At 39.9% G+C, this 19,200-nt stretch overlaps 1 protein-coding gene across 2 annotated transcripts in view; it reads left to right on the top strand.

Annotated features, from left to right (window-relative positions):
• DHRSX (dehydrogenase/reductase X-linked) overlaps positions 1 to 19,200 on the top strand; it is a 123,238-nt gene that overhangs the window by 53,408 nt on the left and 50,630 nt on the right. For both annotated transcript variants that reach the window (XM_081946595.1, XM_081946596.1), the window contains exon 4: positions 15,230 to 15,331. In XM_081946595.1, coding sequence (XP_081802721.1) covers positions 15,230 to 15,331 — 102 coding nt within the window. The remainder of the gene's footprint in view (positions 1 to 15,229; positions 15,332 to 19,200) is intronic.

The following is a 19,200-nucleotide window of genomic DNA, read 5'->3' as shown; positions in this document are numbered from 1 at the left end:
TTGGACACCCCTGCCCTAGATGGTTGATTTTCCCCAAGTGTAATTTATATCTCCTTCCATTTTTTTGTATGTACTTCTACCCTCTGGGCAGAAGTGAATGGATCATTTTGAAATGTAAAACAATCTTTTTAAAGCTAAACCCTACCTCCTACCCAAGATTCATCTTTATTAAATATCTCCAATACTTTCTTTTAATCTTGAAAGCTATTATTTGCTTTCAGATTACTTCTATATATAAGTAAAAGTAGATGTGTAAAATATAGAAAATGTATTAATAGAGTTAACATAGTTAATAGAGATAAATAAATCAAGAAGAGGATTGTTATATTATTAGGTATTTCAGGTATTTGATATTAAGCTAGGAATAGATTAAATTATAAATTTGATTGTAAACCTCAATTGTTATTGCACAAAATATTTGTACCAGATGACACACTGTTTGTTTATTTTTTTGCAAGAAATCCTTTGAAAGAACATGCACAGACAGCCAGGAAAAAATTCCAAAGCAGCTGTGGAGCCTGGAAATGGTTGCTAAATGAATTCTAAACAATACTTTGTACACACTCCCACATTTTTCTTTTTCAGGGGATTTGCACAACCCGTTATTTCCCTTAGCAGCACTCAGTTGGAGCCATGCACGGCTCCCTCCATTCAGTAGAAACTCAAGCAGTGTGGGAGTCAAGAATTTAAATGTTCTCTGATACATCCAGTTATTTTGTTTTGATGTTTTGTTTTGATTTCTCTGTATATGCAGATAGGCTGCTGCCTTATAGATTAATTCTTCTTTTCAGCGCTATAATTGTTATATATTGTTTACAGGGACCATGTTTGTCATAAAAAGGGAACATGTATTCAGTGTTTCCTTTGTAAAATATGTTTATGTCCCACTCAAGCTCTCTTTGAAAATATTGAAATATTTGATCAAGGCAGAGCCAATTTTCTAGCTGGAGTATAATAATTACAGTATAAAAGAAAGAAAATAGTACTGAAAGTATTATTGATCCAGCACTATTTTCTAATATGAGATTGTGAATGTCATCTATATTTTTAAACTAAAAGAAATAAGTTGCAATATTAGAAAGTTCTTCAATTAAATATATTGATGGTACCATCTACTTATTGATTAGCAATAGCAATGGCAATAGCACTTAGACTTCTATTCCACTTCACAGTGCTTTACAGCAATCTCTAAGCAGTTTACAGAGTCAGCATATTGCCCCCAACAATCTGGGTCCTCATTTTTCCTCAGAAGGATGGAAAGCTGAGTCCATCAGGATCAAATGCTGGCATTTGGAAGAATTAGCCTGCAATAACTGCATTCTAATCACTGGGCCACTATGGCTCTTTTAGAACTATATCTTGCTATTATATTACTAAATATTATTAACATGTGAATAGATTTCCTTAGAAAACGTATGGAAGATTTGTGAAACGAGAATCTACAGAGTGGCTAAGGAGTGCTTGAAGCTATTCCTGAATATAAGTAGATACTGTAAGTTGGTGACATGTGTTGCCAAATTCACTTTCATATCAATCCTAAACACCAATTCGTTGTATTATACACACTATCCAATAGTAATGTCACTTAATAGAAATACCTTATACGAATATTAATTCTTCCAAAACACATGCTACAAGCTTGATTTTTTTCTTTAATATTTTCTCAATGTACAGATACTAAAGTGACCTGAAATTTTCTGTAAAGTTTTAATCTCATTATCTATTCTCTGCTGCCAATTTTAATGGTGACTAATTTTGTTAGAAAATTAGCAATTTCTTGAAGGACCTCATGTGAATACTGTTTGGATAAAACCAAATTAATTAGGGGAGACCATAATTTTGTGTTTTGTGTATAATTTTCATAAGTTCCTATGCACGTATTAGCTATTTAACTATTAGCTTTATGGAATATGTGATTTAGTTACCCAAGAGTTTAGTTCTTTACTATATTTCATAGTGTGATATGGATTGTGGGAATGCCTACAGAATAGAAATAAAACCATAACTGAACAAATTTTGTATTGAGGATATCTTCTGTAATTTTTTTTTTGCTTCAATAAATCATCATAATGGTAACTGTTGCAAGCATTCTTATAATGTATTGCTTTAATGGGAGTTACTACAGGTAGTCATTGACTTACAACCAGTGACCATTTTGCTTCAATAAATCATCATAATGGTAACTGTTGCAAGCATTCTTATAATGTATTGCTTTAATGGGAGTTACTACAGGTAGTCATTGACTTACAACCAGTGACAAGTTTGAACAGCCCTGAAAAAAGTGACATATGACTGGTTTTCATACTTTTGACCATTGCAGCATCCACAAAATCATGTGATCGAAATAAAATGAAATTCAATGGTGAAAAGAGTAAGGTTCTACATTTAGGCAACAAAAATGGAATGCACAGTATAGGTGATACCTTGCTCAGTAGTAGTAACTGTGAAAGGGATCTTGGAGTCCTAGTGGACAACCATTTAAATATGAGCCAGCAGTGTGCAGCAGCTGCCAAAAAAGCCAACACAGTTCTAGGCTGCATCAACATAGGGATAGAATCAAGATCACGTGAAGTGTTAATACCACTTTATAATGCCTTGGTAAGGCCACACTTGGAATACTGCATTCAGTTTTGGTCACCATGATGTAGAAAAGATGTGGAGACTCTAGAAAAGAGTGCAGAGAAGAGCAACAAAGATGATTAGGGGACTGGAGACCAAAACATATGAAGAACGGTTGCAAGAACTGGGTATGTTTAGCTTAAGAGAAAGAAGGACTAGGGGAGACATGATAGCAGTGTTCCAATATCTCAGGGGTTGCCACAAAGAAGAGGGAGTCAAACTATTTTCCAAAGCACCTGAGGGTAGAACAAGAAGGAATGGGTGGGAACTAATCAAGGAGAGAAGCAACTTAGAACTGAGGAGAAACTTCCTGACAGTTAGAACAATTAATCAGTGGAACAGCTTGCCTCCAGAAGTTGTGAATACCCCAACACTGGAAGTCTTTAAGAAGATGTTGGAACGGTATAGGGTTTCCTGCCTAGGCAGGGGGTTGGACTAGAAGACCTCCAAGGTCCCTTCCAATTCTGCTATTGTATTGTATTGTATTGTATTGTATTGTATTGTATTGAAATTCAGGCCCTTGGCTTGGGAAATAGCATGTATTTATGACAGTTGCACTGCCCTGGAGTCACGTGATCACTATTTTTAACCTTCTCAGCTGGCTTCTGACAAGCAAAGTCAGTGGGGGAAGCCTGATTTGCTTAACAAGTGCATGATTCACTTAACAATTGTGGCAAAAAAGGTCATTCAATGGGGCGCAACTTACTTAACAATTGTCTTGCTTGGCAATAGTTTGGCTCAATTGCAGTTGCAAGTCGATAACTACCTGTAGCTGTATTGTTTAGATCAGGGGTGTCCAAACTTGGGAACTTTAAGACTTGTGGACTTCAAGTCCCAGAATTCCCCAGCCAGCCATGCTGGCTGGGGAATTCTGGGAGTTGAAGTCCACAAGTCTTAAAGTTCCCAAGTTTGGACACCCCTGGTTTAGATGAAATCTTGTTTTATTAAAACAAGAGAGATCTATATTACAAAGGGTGAATGGAAAATATAGTTTCTCTCCACCCTCTCAATTTTTAAAGAAATATCAGGAAACTGATTTCCCTAAGGCATGGAGGTGATCTGGATACTATGGACCACTCACAACCTCTCAGTCCAACAATAAAATAGTTGTGGAAAAAATAGAAGGCAGGACTATTAAATGTATTCGGAGACATGATTTGACCAAGTGCAAATAAATGTATGTATGTCTGCATAAAATAAAAAGCAGGACAAAAATATAAGATCAGGGTGTATATTATAATACTATAGGGCAGCGATGGCGAACCTTTTTTGGCTCGCGTGCCATAAGTTCCACCAGCCACGGGCCCAGGGTAGGGGCGGTGGGGTAGCGGTGATTATCCGGGAAGACCTGGAGCTGAGAGAGTTCACTGTGCCACAGACATCCGGGTGTGAATCTCTTGTCGTGAGATGGGGCCCAGGGAGACAGTTGGGCCTGCTGATAGTATACCTGGCTCCTCGCTATACATCAGCGGCCCTGCCTGAGCTCCTCGAGCTGATCGCAGCGGTGGCAGTTGAGACCCCCAAACTTTTAGTTATGGGGGACTTCAACCTGCCATCGGTGGGAGAAGCATCCGAGGTGGTTCGGGAGTTCATGGCTTCCATGACAGCCATGGACCTGACTCAATTAATTCAGGGTCCCACACACGAGGGAGGCCACACACTGGATCTTGTTTTTGTTTCTGACCAGTGGACGAGTGATCTGGGAATAGGGGACTTAGCTATTACTCCCCTGTCATGATCAGACCACTCACTTCTCCGACTTGACTTTCCTGGTGCTACCCCCCACCGCGGGGAGGCGGAACCGGAATATCCTAGATGGTTCCACCCCAGGCGCCTGATGGAACCGGATAGGTTCCAGACGGAGCTTGGGCCACCTCCTGTAGACCTGACCCGCCCCCGGATAGAGGACCTAGTAGCCTCCTGGAATAATGCAGCCACCGGGGCCCTAGACCGGGTGGCGCCTTTGCGGCCTCTCCTGTGGCAACGAACCACCCTGGCCCCTTGGTTTACCGAGGAGCTAAGGGTGATGAAACGCCACAAGAGACGCCTAGAGAGCCGATGGAGATCCTCCCGTTCCGAACTTGACCGAACACAGGTACGAACCTATTTAAGGACATACCTTGTGGCAATAAGAGCGGCCAAACGTCGACATTGTGCCGCCCTTATTGCGTCCGCAGATAACCGCCCTGCCGCCCTGTTTCGGGTGACCCGCTCCCTTCTATCGCAGAGGCCGCGGGAAGCCCCTTTACAGGGCAGGGCAGAGGAATTTGGGAAATATCTGCAGGATAAAATCGCTCAAATCCGGAGGGAATGGGTCCCCCTCAGTGGGCTAGGAGGGACGCCCGAGGCGAGTCTTGAGAGACCATTCTGGGAAGAGTTTGACTCTGTTGCCATCGAAGACTTGGACAGGTTGCGTGGGCGACTACGAGCTACCACATGTTCATTGGACCAGTGTCCCTCCTGGCTTGTACTGGCATCCTGGGAGGTTACACGAGACTGGCTCTTGGGACTAGTGAACGCTTCATTGGGTGAGGGGTCCTTACCAGCCGCCTTGAAAGAGGTGGTTGTGAGACCCTTACTCAAGAAGCCTTCCCTGGACCCAACGGAGCTAGCCAATTATCGTCCTGTCTCCAACCTTCCCTTTTTAGTGAAGGTTGTAGAGAGTGTGGTGGCGCAACAGTTCCCACGTCACCTGGAGGAAAATGATTATCTAGACCCACGCCAGTCCGGTTTCCGACCCGGGCACAGCACAGAGACGGCCTTGGTCGCGTTGGTAGATGATCTCTGGAGGGCCAGGGATAGGGGTTGTTCCTCTATCCTGGTCCTATTAGATCTCTCAGCGGCTTTTGATACCATCGGCCATGGTATCCTACTGCACCGGCTGGAGGGGCTGGGAGTAAGGGGCACCGTTTTACGGTGGTTCTGCTCCTACCTCTCCGACCGGACGCAACGCGTGTTGGCAGGAGAGCAGAGGTCGACCCTGAGGCCTCTCACGTGTGGGGTGCCACAGGGGTCGGTCCTCTCACCTCTCCTGTTCAACACATATATGAAGCCGCTGGGTGAGATCATTCGTGGTTTTGGGGTGGGATATCATCTGTACGCTGATGATACGCAGCTGTACATCTCCACCCCCAAACCACCCCAACGAGGCCGTTGAAATGATGTCCCGGTGTTTGGAAGCCGTACGGGTCTGGATGGGTGACAACAGACTCAAGCTCAACCCCTCCAAGACGGAGTGGCTGTGGCTTCCGGCCCCCCGGATTCCATCTCTGGCCATTGGGGGCGAGCAACTGGCCCCCATGGAGCGGGCGCGCAATTTGGGCGTTCTCCTGGATGCCCGTCTGTCCATGGATGACCATGTTGCAGCTGTTGCAAGGGGGGCGTTCCACCAGGTTCGCCTGGTGCATCAAATGCGCCCCCTATTGGACCGGGATGCCCTTCGCACAGTCACTCACGCGCTGGTGACGTCCCACCTAGACTACTGCAATGCTCTCTACATGGGGCTCCCCTTGAGATGCACCCGAAGACTACAGTTGGTCCAGAATGCGGCCGCGTGGGTGATTATGGGGAGTACCAGATACTCCCATATAACACCTCTCCTGCGCGAGCTGCACTGGCTCCCTGTGGTCTATCGGGTGCGTTTCAAGGTGTTGATTACCATCTTCAAAGCGCTCCATGGCACAGGACCTAGCTACTTGCGGGATCGCATCCTGCCCCATACATCCCTACGACCAATTCGCTCTCACAGAGAGGGACTTCTCCGGGTGCCGTCCACTAAGCAGTGCCAGAGGGCGGTGCCCAGGAGCAGGGCCTTCTCTGTGATGGGCCCAGCCCTCTGGAATGACCTCCCCCCCGACATTAGGATTACTACCGACCTCCGCTCCTTCCATTCAAAACTCAAGACCCACCTTTTTCAACTAGCCGGCCTGGCTCAATTATAGTTCCATCTTTATCCTCCTGGCAATCTTTTAAATTTGTAATTTTATATTGGGGTATTTTAATTTTTAATTCTATTATGACTATTCCTATGTATTGTATTATGCGATTTTGATACCTCCTCCGTGAAATGTTTTAATTGTATAATATGTGTTTTTATTTATTGTACGCCGCCCCGAGTCCCTTCGTGGAGAGGGAGTGGCTAACAAATCTAATAAATTCAATTCAATTCAATTCAATAAGTGGGGGGAGTGTGGGGGGGTTGTGTGTGTGGGTGCCGCACCCATAATGCAATGTGCAACCCCCCCAGTGTGCATGCGCACACTACAGACATGAACCCCCCCCCATTTTTTGGCATGCTTTTTTTCGCCCTCCCCAGGCTCCAAAGGCTTTATAGGAGCCTGGGGAGGGCAAAAAGAGCCTCCCCCACCCCCCCGGAAGCCCTCCGGAGGCTTCAGGAACCTTCCCCGAAGCCTCGGGAGCAGTCAAAACGAACCTCCGTTGCTCCGAAGGTCATTTTGAGCGCTCCGAAGGCTTCAGGGACCTTTAGGACGCTTCCCTGAAGCCTCCGGAGCAGTCAAAACAAACCTCTGAGCAAACTGGAAGTCCATTCCTGAACTTCCGGTTTGCCCTTAGGGCTGGTTTTTTGCACTCCGGAGGCTTCAGGAAAGCTCATGAAGCTTCCAGAGGGCCTCTGGGGGGCAGGGGAGGCTCTTTTCGCCCTCCCCAGGCTCCTATAAAGCCTCTGGAGCCTGGGGAGGGAGAAAAATGGCTTTAAAAAAAGGGTGAACTCAGCTGGCCAGCGTCCGCATGCCATAGGTTCGCCATCACTGCTATAGGGGAAGTGGGCAAATAAGCTGTATCTCAATTTTTATGTGTTTTTCCTCAAAGAAAGCTATAGTTTACCTTCCAGTCAGTAATATAGGGATTTACAATCCAATCATTAAGTAAGTCATATCCAATTTTATAAACTTTTTGCTGTAGCTGTTAAATTAATCACTTGCATTTAAGGGACTCTTGTCATTAAGTTAATCTGGCTAACCCTAATTTTGATGCATGTATAAAATATTATGGCTGCATTTTGTAATCTACAAAACACTACTGGGATATAGCGGTCTCCACTCAAAATTATCTTTTTTCATATTTTCTTCACAGAGATAAATGTTTACTGGTATTATTTTTTATTTTGTATACTTTTAGATCATCTTTGATGAAATTTCTTTTGTCGCCATTCTACCCAGGACATACTTTCATAAAAAGCAATATAATTACATCTTGCCAGGTACTGATGGTGAGCAAACAAAATGTAGCATCACAAAAATATTCCCATTCTATCATGCTATGAATGTTGTAGCCAAGCAGGGATAAACACAGGGATATGATTCATTCTTGAGAATGAATTTAGAAATGTGTTGCATTTTTTTCTGGCTATTGTTGCCAAAATGTACATCAAGAGCAGGGTCACAGATCATTCTTTTCATGCTAGTGACAACAATTTGGGAAAGAATCGACTACTGGAATGACATTCTGAAATAACCAATTTATGGAAGACCAGAAGATAATTTGTCATCATGTGGTTGCTGGAATTTCCATTTTTAGATTTGGTTGTTTTCTATTCTTGGACAAATCTAGCATCATAAGGCAGAACAAAAAAACAAGAAGAAAAACTTATGCTAGATCACAAGCACGTTTAATTGTGGCTACACATAGGTGTAAATCAGTGGTGGGTTTCAATTTTTTTTAGAACCTCTTCTGTAGGTGTGGCCTGATTTGTGGGAGTGGCTTGCTAGCCATGCGACTGGGTGGGAGTGGCTTGTCGGCCATGTGACTGGGTGGGAGTGGCTTGTCAGCCATGTGACTGGGTGGGCGTGACCAACTTGTAAAAAGTGGTGAAACTCACTTAACAACACTCTTGCTTAGCAACCAAAATGTTGGCTCAGGAACTCTGGCATTTGAAGCACGCAAGTCTTAAAGCTGTCAAGTTACAAGACCCTTGCACCCCTAACCATTTAGAAAAAAAAAACACCAGAGGTGTTCAAACTTGACAGCTTTAAGACTTGTGGACTTCAACTCCCAGAATTCCTCCTCCAGTCATGTTGCTCAGGAACTCTGGCATTGAAGTGTGCAAGTCTTAAAGCTGTCAAGTTACGAGACCCTTGTAGCCCTAACCCTTTAGAAAAAAAAACCCCAGGGGTGTTCAAATTTGGCAGCTTTAAGACTTGTGGACTTCAACTCCCAGAATTCCTCCTCTCGCTCTTCATCTTAATGATGTGTGGACGGGCGGGGGGAGGGAGCTGGAACTGGTTCTAAAGGGCACTGTAGATTTGTGGAACCCCTTCTATAGAAGAGGTTAGAACTGGCAGGAACCCATTCCTGGTGTAAATACTTGTATTGCATTTAGTTTTAATTAGAATTGAACCCGAATGAGTGCATTTCCCACATTTTTCTAGCTTCCTTTCTTTTTATAGATTTATGGAGCATTCTGCAATCTCATCCTATCCTAGTCGAAGTTATGGAGATGCTAAACAAAGGGACTTAAGACTGATCCCCAAACTTATGGCCATTGCAATGCCCCCATAGTGACATAAAATTTTGAACACTTGGCAGCCCCATCCATACTTACAATATCAGGGTGCTTTAACTCACCCATCTACCTATATATCCCCCATCTATAGTCTCCCCCCTTCCCGCCACATAGCTGACCTTTGCTCCTGCTGCTGACCAAGCATGCCTGGCCTGGCTTTTTGCAGGTAGCTGCTGATTGCATAAGGCTTTCTTCCCAACGTTACACATGGGCATCAGAGTCTTCAGAGTGCAGGGTAGCGAGGGGACTGGGACTACTTTTGGGTAGCTGCAGCTTCACACGGAGATGCTATTTTGTGCCATGCTGCTGGGATGACTTCCAGGAGTGGTTATGGCTTTGTGTTGTTGCTTTGGGGCTTCTTTCAGCCCCAAAGCCATGGTATACCAAGAAGCCACAACGTGGCAAGCAGCCGAAGAGCCATGCATTCTGAGACTGCTCGCTGCCCTGCAAGGGAGTGAGCAGAGCTGCCAAAGGGCAGAGATGGAAGGAAATAGTTGAAGGGAAATGAAGGGAGGCAGTCTCTTACAACGGGGGACTGAGGAAGAAAAACTTCAGTCTGAAAAAATCAGACCTGGAATAACTTGAATTGGGGTGGGTCCTGGGCTAGCAACAGATGAAATTCAGTTGATGACCATAATGGGAATTTCTGGAATTGCTATCACTAAGCGATATAAGTCACGTGACATCAAGCTTTATGACCAGTTTACTTGATGATGGAAATTACAGTTCCAGTTCATATCATAACTCAAGGACTATCTTGTATATATCATCAATGACTGGATAAGAGTTAAGTTTTACAAATTAAGTTTTATTTGACGTTTGTTTATACAATTTTAGGCCACCTAACTCACAGAGAAAAAACAAAGGCATCATGAGTAGAAACATATAAATAAAAAAAATACCCATATCTAACATGAGCTGAAGTTTTTTCACTTTCCAAATTTGAGAATAACCAGGACATTAATTGTTCCTGAACATCATCAGAGTGGGAGTCTCTGGGGAGATATCAGGACAGGCATCATGACACAATAGGAGATGATCCAACGCATAGCACACAAAATCCTCCTGAATATTTTGCTTGTTCATTTGCAAAGAAAAGCAAATTGCTTTATTTCATTTACAGACACCTGAAATAATGTGCACAATAATCCATTAAGTAGGATTTCTCCCCTCTGCTCCTCCTCCTCCTCCTCTTCCCTTTGCCTCAGTGATAAAGCAGTAGGAAGTAGCATTGATTTATTGGTATTTGCAGCAATACATGTAAGTCAGGTGTTTGTGTGCAAAGTCTTTAGCTTAATCTTGTGACTATTTAAGTATATGGCATCTCAACCATCACTTAGCTTATTCGAGCCAAGCAAAAATGTTTATGATCCTGGCTGACATTATGTCAGCTGACTTGGTTTGCTCTTCAGCCATTATCTGGGAAAGAACATCTGCCATGAGAAAGACCTCTCTCTCATCAGGTATCATGCTTTTTCAATGATCCTACCCAACATCAACCCATAAACACTTCTGGTGTCTTGTCCCAGCCTTCCATGAAAAAACAAAAACTAATAATCAGCACTAACACTGCCTAGAACAGCGATGGCGAACCTTTTTTGGCTCATGTGCCACAAGTGGGGGGAGTGCAGGGGGGTCGTTTGCAGGCGTGCCGCACCCATAATGCAATGCATGATCCCCCAGTGCGCATGCGTGCACAACGCGCGACCCCCCCTTTTTACATGCTTTTTTTGCCCTCCCCAGGCTCCAGAGGCTTTATAGGAGCCTGGGGAGGGCGAAAAGAGCCCCCCCCGGAGGCCCACTGGAGGCTTCAGGGACCGTCCGGAGGATCCTCCGAGCAAACCGGAAGTTACTTCCGGTTTGCTCGGAGGGTGGTTTTAAGCGTTCCGAAGGCTTTAGGGACCGTCCGGATGGTCCCTGAAGCCTCCGGAGGCCCTCTGGGAGGGCAGGGGAGGCTCTTTTCGCCCTCCCCAGGCTCCTAAAAAGCCTCTGGAGCCTGGGGAGGGCAAAAAGTGGCTCTTAAAAAGGTGAACTGAGCTGGCCAGCGCCTCACGTGCCCTGACAAATGGCTCCGCGTGCCACCTGTGGCACGCGTGCCATAGGTTCGCCATCACTGGCCTAGAATCTATCTTGGCTCACCAGCTATCTCTGCTTTTTCTTCCTCAAACTTTCTTTTTAAAGTCTGATGAAAGTCTTCCTTTTTTACACCCAAACCAATAACATCCCTTGTCCTGAAAGAACTTCTGTTTTGTAGAAATGTGTGTTGCCAGTTCTCTCCCAAACCCATGTTATCATTGAAGAAGAACAGCTTGCCTGTCTTGAAATTTTAGTGACAGGATAATAGAGTGCAATGCACTGCACCACGATCTTTAGCAAAGAAAACTTAAGAATATTGCTTAGAATTGTTCTTAACTGATAAAGCATTTCATAATACTGTGGGCATTTTGCAAATTATAAATAGGATACTTCTGAAAGTCCTAATTGTTCATTACTTTGAAGAGTAGAATTTTCAGGCTTGGCTGAATGTAGGTTCTGTTTTACAATCTAATTCTAATGTGCAATTTATGATGATATATCACTAGATTTTGAAGCCCACTTACTTTTAATTTCACCCACAGAGGGCAGCTAGAACAAAGAAGTAAGAGGTTTATTAATTATTTGCATTGCATGCTGTCTTACTTCAAAGGAGTTTTGACTGATTTGCACATTTTGATCACAGCAGTAAATGTGAAGTATATTAGGCGGAAGTAAATGGATTGTCTTTTGAAACTATGAAGTTGTGGTATACATTATTATGTATTTATTTATTTTACATAAATGAATTTATATACTTTTCTGCTCAGTATCAAAATGAGATTCTCTGATTTACAATAGAATTGAAAGTACAATAGATATAAATTAGATATTAATCCAAGAAAAACAGGACCCAAAATGACTTACAATCGTAGCAACAACTATGCAATGACTATAACAAAACCATTATCTGAACTCTGTGGAAAAAAGTCAGGGGATAAGTATTGGAGAAACGTATTCCAGAGCAAGGGGGCCTCAAAGGACTGGCTTATTGCTTATGCCCCTTTGGTTTCTTTTAAGGATAAGAATGATGAGCATGTTTGCTTGCACTGAAACAATATACTATTCTTAAGGAATCCAGTAGATAAATTGTACAAGGATTTATAGGTCAAAATCAGCAGGCTTGCCTCATTCCTCTGCCAGTCTGTTTTGTCATGTTCTGTCCAAATTGACATCCCAACTTGTATATAGATTTCAAATGAAGACAATGATATTATTAAGACAACTGAATTTTTTCCTATAATCAAAGAAATGCACATAACTTATTTTTGTATGCTTTGTGTTTCCCAGTTATCCATTGTACATCATCAGCAGCAATAATGTCTTGTATTCCTCAATCTTTTTAAAGCTGGCATGACCATCTGGCATCTCTAGTTTGTATTGGATGGTGCCATCAATTTATTGGCATATAAAATAAAGTTATTGTATGTTAGCTAACATGCTCTTTTAAGTCTTCTTTCTTCGATACTGAAATTTAGATCTTTCAATCTAATGGCTACAGTGTGCTTATCCAGATTTGGTGAAATAGCTTGGTTAAAATCATTGTTTATTCTTCTGTTGCCTCCATATTTTTATAGATTCTCCATCAAATTTTGTTGTCTTTTGACTTGGTAACTACGTGCTGATATAACTCCCATCTTCTTTTCCAAATGAAACTGGTTCACAATTTCTACTCACAACTTTTGCTTGAGGGACAGCTATCAGCAGTGTCCAAGAGGGCATTTCACAATTTCATGTTATGTACAAATAATAAACCATTTTTGTAAACAGGAAAAAAAATCACTGTTAATCAAACCTTCATTAGACTGTTACGACACACACTAAATTGGACTCCCTTGAAGAACATTGAGAAGCTACAACTGGTCCAGATTGTAGTCACTTGAATAATTCTGGCTAAACATCAAGACAATCATAATAACACTATTACTTAGCTTCCAGGGAGAATTCAAGATGCTGATTATCACTCTTAGAGCTCCTCGTGGTTCAGAGTCTGGTATCACCTCCCAGTAACATCTTCTCCCCTTGGCAACATCCAAAACTGTAGTCTTTCTCGTATTCTTTTAACTAAATATTGCTATCTAGAGGGAAAAGAGAAACATGCCTTTTTATTTGCTTTCTCCCTCCTCTGCAAAATTATATAAAAATGTCCCTCTCCCTTCCGATCTGCAAAAAAAAATCTCTAAAGGCAATTGTTTTCTCAAACGTTAGAGAAGAATTGTTATGATTCTTCGTCTGCATAACAAGGAGGAGGGAAAAGGGTTTTTAATTTTGGTTAAAACATTTTATTTAACATTATTTTATTGTGATTTATGGCTTTAGGATTTGATTAAATTATTAAATGATGTATTTTGTTTTTTAACTAAAATTATGGATTTGAATAATGGTATGCCATCAATTGAGCAGAAGAGCCTACAAATAAATATAATGATTAAATATTGGTTTTCTGAGGAAATCTTGATACGTGGATTTTGAAATAAATGTAAGTTGTGGCATTACAAATAGCCAAATACAGTTTTTACTGTCACTGCGTTAATTGTTTGCTAGCTGAACTGAATAGTTACTGCGCAGGTCATAGGCCTTATCAGCAATGATTTACTGCGCATGCTTCTTAACACGTTTCTTAATACATCACACATTCCAGAGACTTCTTTACTTTTGATCTTCTGTTCGTTTGCCAAGAAGGTGGGCGACATTTGCTCTTGCCAAAATGTAACAATTAGATAGATTTATTTATTTCTTATTTTTTATATTAAAGTTTGTTTTTAATTAGAACATGTTATCGGGTCTACTTTCGCTTTTTCTGAAGATATGCTGTTTGGAAAGCCGTCAATTCACACCTCGTTAGCTCAGGGTGAAATTTCCCCTGACATTTACAAAGGTGACCTTTGCTGATTTTGAAAAGCTTAGCAGGGTCATATACTTGGATAAACAAGAAAATCAAAAATGCACCCTTAGAGAAAACAGTGGCAAACAATTTCTGTAGTGTTGATTTCCCCAAAACATTAATTAGTCTACCAGTGGAATCAAGATTGGCAAAACGTATATAACTTTGATTACCGTGGTAATCAAACTGACAAATGTTTCTTAATAAAGCTACATATAAGGGAAGGCATATCCATGAATCTTTAAAATGGGACCTTGGGAACTATTTATTTCCATGATGATTCTACACAGCTTAGAATGCAAAACTAATTATAAAATGTAAAATATGAAATTTAAAGAAAAAAACAGTATCACATCCTGAAGTAATAGCAGTAGCACTTAGACCAAGGGTGTCCAAACTTGGGAACTTTAAGACTTGTGGACTTCAAGTCCCAGAATTCCCCAGCCAGCAGCTGGCTGGGGAATTCTGGGAATTGAAGTCCACAAGTCTTAAAGTTCCCAAGTTTGGACACCCCTGACTTAGACTTATATACCACTTCACTTTACAGCCCTTCACTTTACCGCTTCACTTTAAAGCCCTCTCTAAGCGGTTTACAGTGTCAGCATATTGTCCTAACAATCTGGGTCCTCATTTTACTGACTTCGGAAGGATGGAAGCAGTGGTGGGATTCACTTACCTTCCCTACCGGTTTGCAAATGTGAGCGCACATGCGCAGACACTTACTTTGCTTGCACATGCTGCATCTGCGCATGTGCGCAGCCTTCTGGGCATGCGCAGTGATCACGCATTACATCGGGGCAGGTGGGCAGAGCCTCCTGCAGCCGCCATTACCGTTCACCCAAACTGGAGAGAACCAGCTGAATACCACCTCTGGATGAAAGGCTGAGTTAACCTTGAGCTGCTGAGAATTGAACTGCCAGCAGTCAGCAGAAGTAGCCTGCAGTATTGCATTCTAACCACTCCGCCATCACGTCTACGTCATTCCTGCAGAAATATTGGAAGGCTACAAATAACATTTCAAGTACATTTGAAAATTGTATAATTGTATAAATTATTCTTTCATAAATTGTATATATATATTTACATTTGTTTTGCTTGTCAGTGATCTGTAATTGTTTTCCTCTCTCCTTCAGTGGAATTTTTATACTGTGATTTGGCTTCCATGAAGTCCATATATCAATTTGTTAAAGAGTTTAAGGCAAAGAATTTCCCACTTCATGTCTTGATCAATAATGGTGAGTTTTTATTATTATCATTATTTATTTATTTATTTTGGTATCAATGTCCATCTATTGAAATCCATGATGTTCCTTGAATAAAAATCATTTATAGCCCTAGAAGCATAATTATGTCACTAGTAGCAATATAACTGACTTTTTTGAACCAAACCATAAAAGCATAATTATTGGAATGCAGCCATCTGTGATTGATTAGTATTATAGTAACTCCAATCATGTATTTACTTTTCATGCAGTGTGATCCGCAGATATTGCATACAGTTTGTTCAAACATACAGTGTATTCTAAATTATGCATTATGGAATCTCCCAGACAAAAGTTCATGATTCATTGATTTAATTGTAGCAAATCAAGTATGGCCATGTAAATAAACCTCAGAGCAATGAAATATTAAAATTCTCAAATGTTGTTGAAGCATAATGCAGGTGATTTAAAGAGAAATATATATGATATAGATGATATAGATTATAGATTAGATATAGATTAGGTTTCAGGACTACATTGGCATATCTTTTTGTTTCTGATTTACTCAACATATGAATATTTAGAACTGTAGCATGAAAGATAATTCATTCTAACAAAATATGACTGGCCTCAACGTAACAACTGTAATTTGAGCCCAAATTACGTAAGTCATGGTGCCTGGTTTTACACACTTTTTTGCACAAGTTGTTAAGTGACCATAGCAGTTATTAAGCAAATCCATTGTACCTGATGGGTATTGTTTGCTGGAAACTGGATCTAAACACTGGTTTCTGGCAAAAATCAGGATCACATGAAAGTAGGACCCTGCAAACAGTTGTAAATGAGGGCCTTTTCCAGGCAAGCAAAATATGATCACAGGAGCTTAGGTGATTGGCCACTGGAATTTCAAAACCAAGTTAATTAGTTCTGGATAGGTCCATCGTAATTTTGAATTGTCATTAACTGATTACCTCTATGTGTTTTTAGGCATGCATTTTGCTTCAAGAACCAACTTTATGCTATTTTTAAAACAATAATAAGTAATAAGTAAACAAGATAATATTGCATGGTCTATTTTTTAAAATGAAAAGCCATTCACTTTTATTGATTTTCTTTCTTCCTGCTTTAATAAACAAATGGACATAGGCATTACTCCTCATGCAATCTTGCTTTTTGCTGTTAAAGCCGTTATTATTACCATTAAGATTAACAAAAGGACAGAACAAAACTTTTACCATCACTTATTAAAGAGTTCATTAATGTGGAGTTTCTAGGACTTTGAATTTGTACTTTCTAGATTTTCTACCTGGGCCTTATGAGAGTTAGTTTAAATGTTTATATATTGTCCTTTGCTATATTTTGAACAACTTCCTTTCTTTCTCAAATTCCAGTTTTACAACTGCCCTCACTGGCAGTTCCTACCCAATTTTTTGGGATTTTGGAAAGTGATAGTGTGTCTTTATGTACCATCTATTTAGCACATAAAGGAAAAGGAATGCTTGACTTCTTCCCTTTTGTCATTCCCACCAATTATTCTCCTTAACAAGAGAAGGAACTACAGAAAAGGAGACAAGTTTTAATGAATGAGTGTCAGATTTAGATATCTCACAAAACTTGTTCCTAAATTTGTTCCTAAAGTGTTTTGCAAGAGCTTAACAGTTATTTAGAGGTAAAGATGGCTTTTCATTAATAGGGATAAAACAGTCAACCAACTATTAAATTAAGAAGTTGTTTCCGTGAATTCTTAAACATATCGGTATGTAAAGAGACCTCTGCTGTGTCTGCATAATTGAAGTTTCTAGATTTATATGCTTCCATACTGTTCTTAATGCTCCTGGTGATTATAATTGTTCTGTTTATTAAATTATTGACACAAATATATATTTATATCATATAATCAATGAGGATGGGCTAAGGATAAACTCCAACATGAATCCCAAAATTTGGAAGACTCAATCTTTGGTTCCAGTGACCGACCCAGATTGAATCCTGCCATATAATCAGTCATAAAACAAATCAATTCTTTATATTTGTTTTCTAATAATGTAAATAATTAGTCTATATATAATTTGTTCTGATTGGAAGTAACTCTTCTGCTAATAAAACTTGTTTTCTTCATTTTTTTCTTCTTTTGTTGCATCTACATACACTAATACTTAAGCTTTTAGTTTGTTCAAATGTATTTCTTGATTTTGGATGGATTTCAAAGAATATTTCCTGTAGGGCATTGAAAACTTTATAGAAGAATATATGAAAATTCTGAAATTAACTGTACAAAAACATCCATGGAAAATTTTTTCTGATTAGAAAATAAATATATGACATTAAAGGCACTTGAAGATTGACTAGAGGGAAACAGAAAGAATTAAAGATTACAATTAAAGGAGAGACCCATTAATATAATGGAGTTATCCTATTTGACAATAACACAAATTAAGGCTGTTTGGCAACTTTGTTTGATACCCCCAAAATGGATCTAACGTAGAATATAGAAAAGAATAGATCTTACTGGATGAAACAGAGACTCAGGCGGATTTAAGTGTGGATTTAAAAATTGATTTTTAAAAAATGCCAGATTACAAGACTAGTATGGAAAAGGATGTAACAATGAATTTGCATTTGAGACCAGCTAATATAAAAATAAAGGGGACATACAAATAATAAATCAAAATAATGATCTGCAGAGCTTTCCTATTTTGGATTCCCCCCCCCCCCATTTTTGGGATGTGTAAAACTAGGGAGGTTGATCCTGAAAGGAGATAAAGATATATTTATAAGGCATTAAAGATTTGTTTATAAGTGGGGAGACGTTTTTGTTTTTTTGCTTTATTTCTTAGTGAAAGTGATAGGTTAAAATATACATGTTACTATTTCTGGTAACTCTTAGTAGCCTTTTGCTGATTGAGTTTGAATGATGAGTTTTTACAATTTCATTATTAATAAGGAATGAGATCTGGAAATAAGAGCATTTTTAAAAAATTGAAGTACTATTTAAGTTACTGAAATTGTTTATACTTGTCTGGAAGGAGGAGAAATAGATTTTTTTTCTTGCTTTTCTTTCTTTTTTCTACCTTTGTGCATTTCTCTTTCTTTACTCTTTATATTTTCCTTAGTTTGTATTAGTCTTGTCTTTCTACGTATATAATCTAATGAAATTATTATATTATTAAAAATAAGCTTTGTTTCTCTGCTTTGTTCCTAGTCTGTATTGTTTGTAAAACTGAATACAGTTAAATGAATATAGAATTGATTTAAAGTCACACACCCACAATATCCAAATTAAAAAGCTTATTCTTCCTGGTTTAGATTGGCTTCAGTAATTATATTAGATAGAGAAGCACTTAAGTAGAATGCTATTTTTAGTTTTGTATTAGCTTATGCATTGATTGTAATTTCTATCTCTTGTTTTTGAGATTTAAAGATATATGGTGTGGCCAAATGTTACCAAGCATGCTGGTTTGGTTCTAAGTCTGTGAAGAGCTAGAGAACAGTTTTTCTGGGATAAATAGTAATTCTTTTTTTGGGGGGGGGGGCGGGGGCGGGAGAGAAGATGGAATAAATTCACTTTCATAATCCCTGCTACCTGAAAATTACAGAAAAGTTCCATAGAATATCTACAGGATAACTACTTTAACTAACAAATTTCATTGTATACATAATGTACAATAACAATAAAGGCTATACTATTTTATAAGGATAGACTTCTTATTCTCTTAAATTCTCTTTCCTTTGGAGAATTGGTATTTTTTCTGTCCTGCCAGGCAATAATTTATTTTCTCTAAAAAGACACGATCATATTTTTATATGAATTAAGTTAACATTGTTTGGCACATTGGCAATGGAATATTATTTACAGCCATTGATGTTTATGTATTTAGTATGGGTTTCTTTTTGCTCTGCTT

This window comes from Natrix helvetica, assembly GCF_964273705.1.
Source record: "Natrix helvetica genome assembly, chromosome: 3".
Taxonomy (NCBI): domain Eukaryota; kingdom Metazoa; phylum Chordata; class Lepidosauria; order Squamata; family Natricidae; genus Natrix; species Natrix helvetica.
This window is presented reverse-complemented; position numbering and strand designations above follow the sequence as displayed.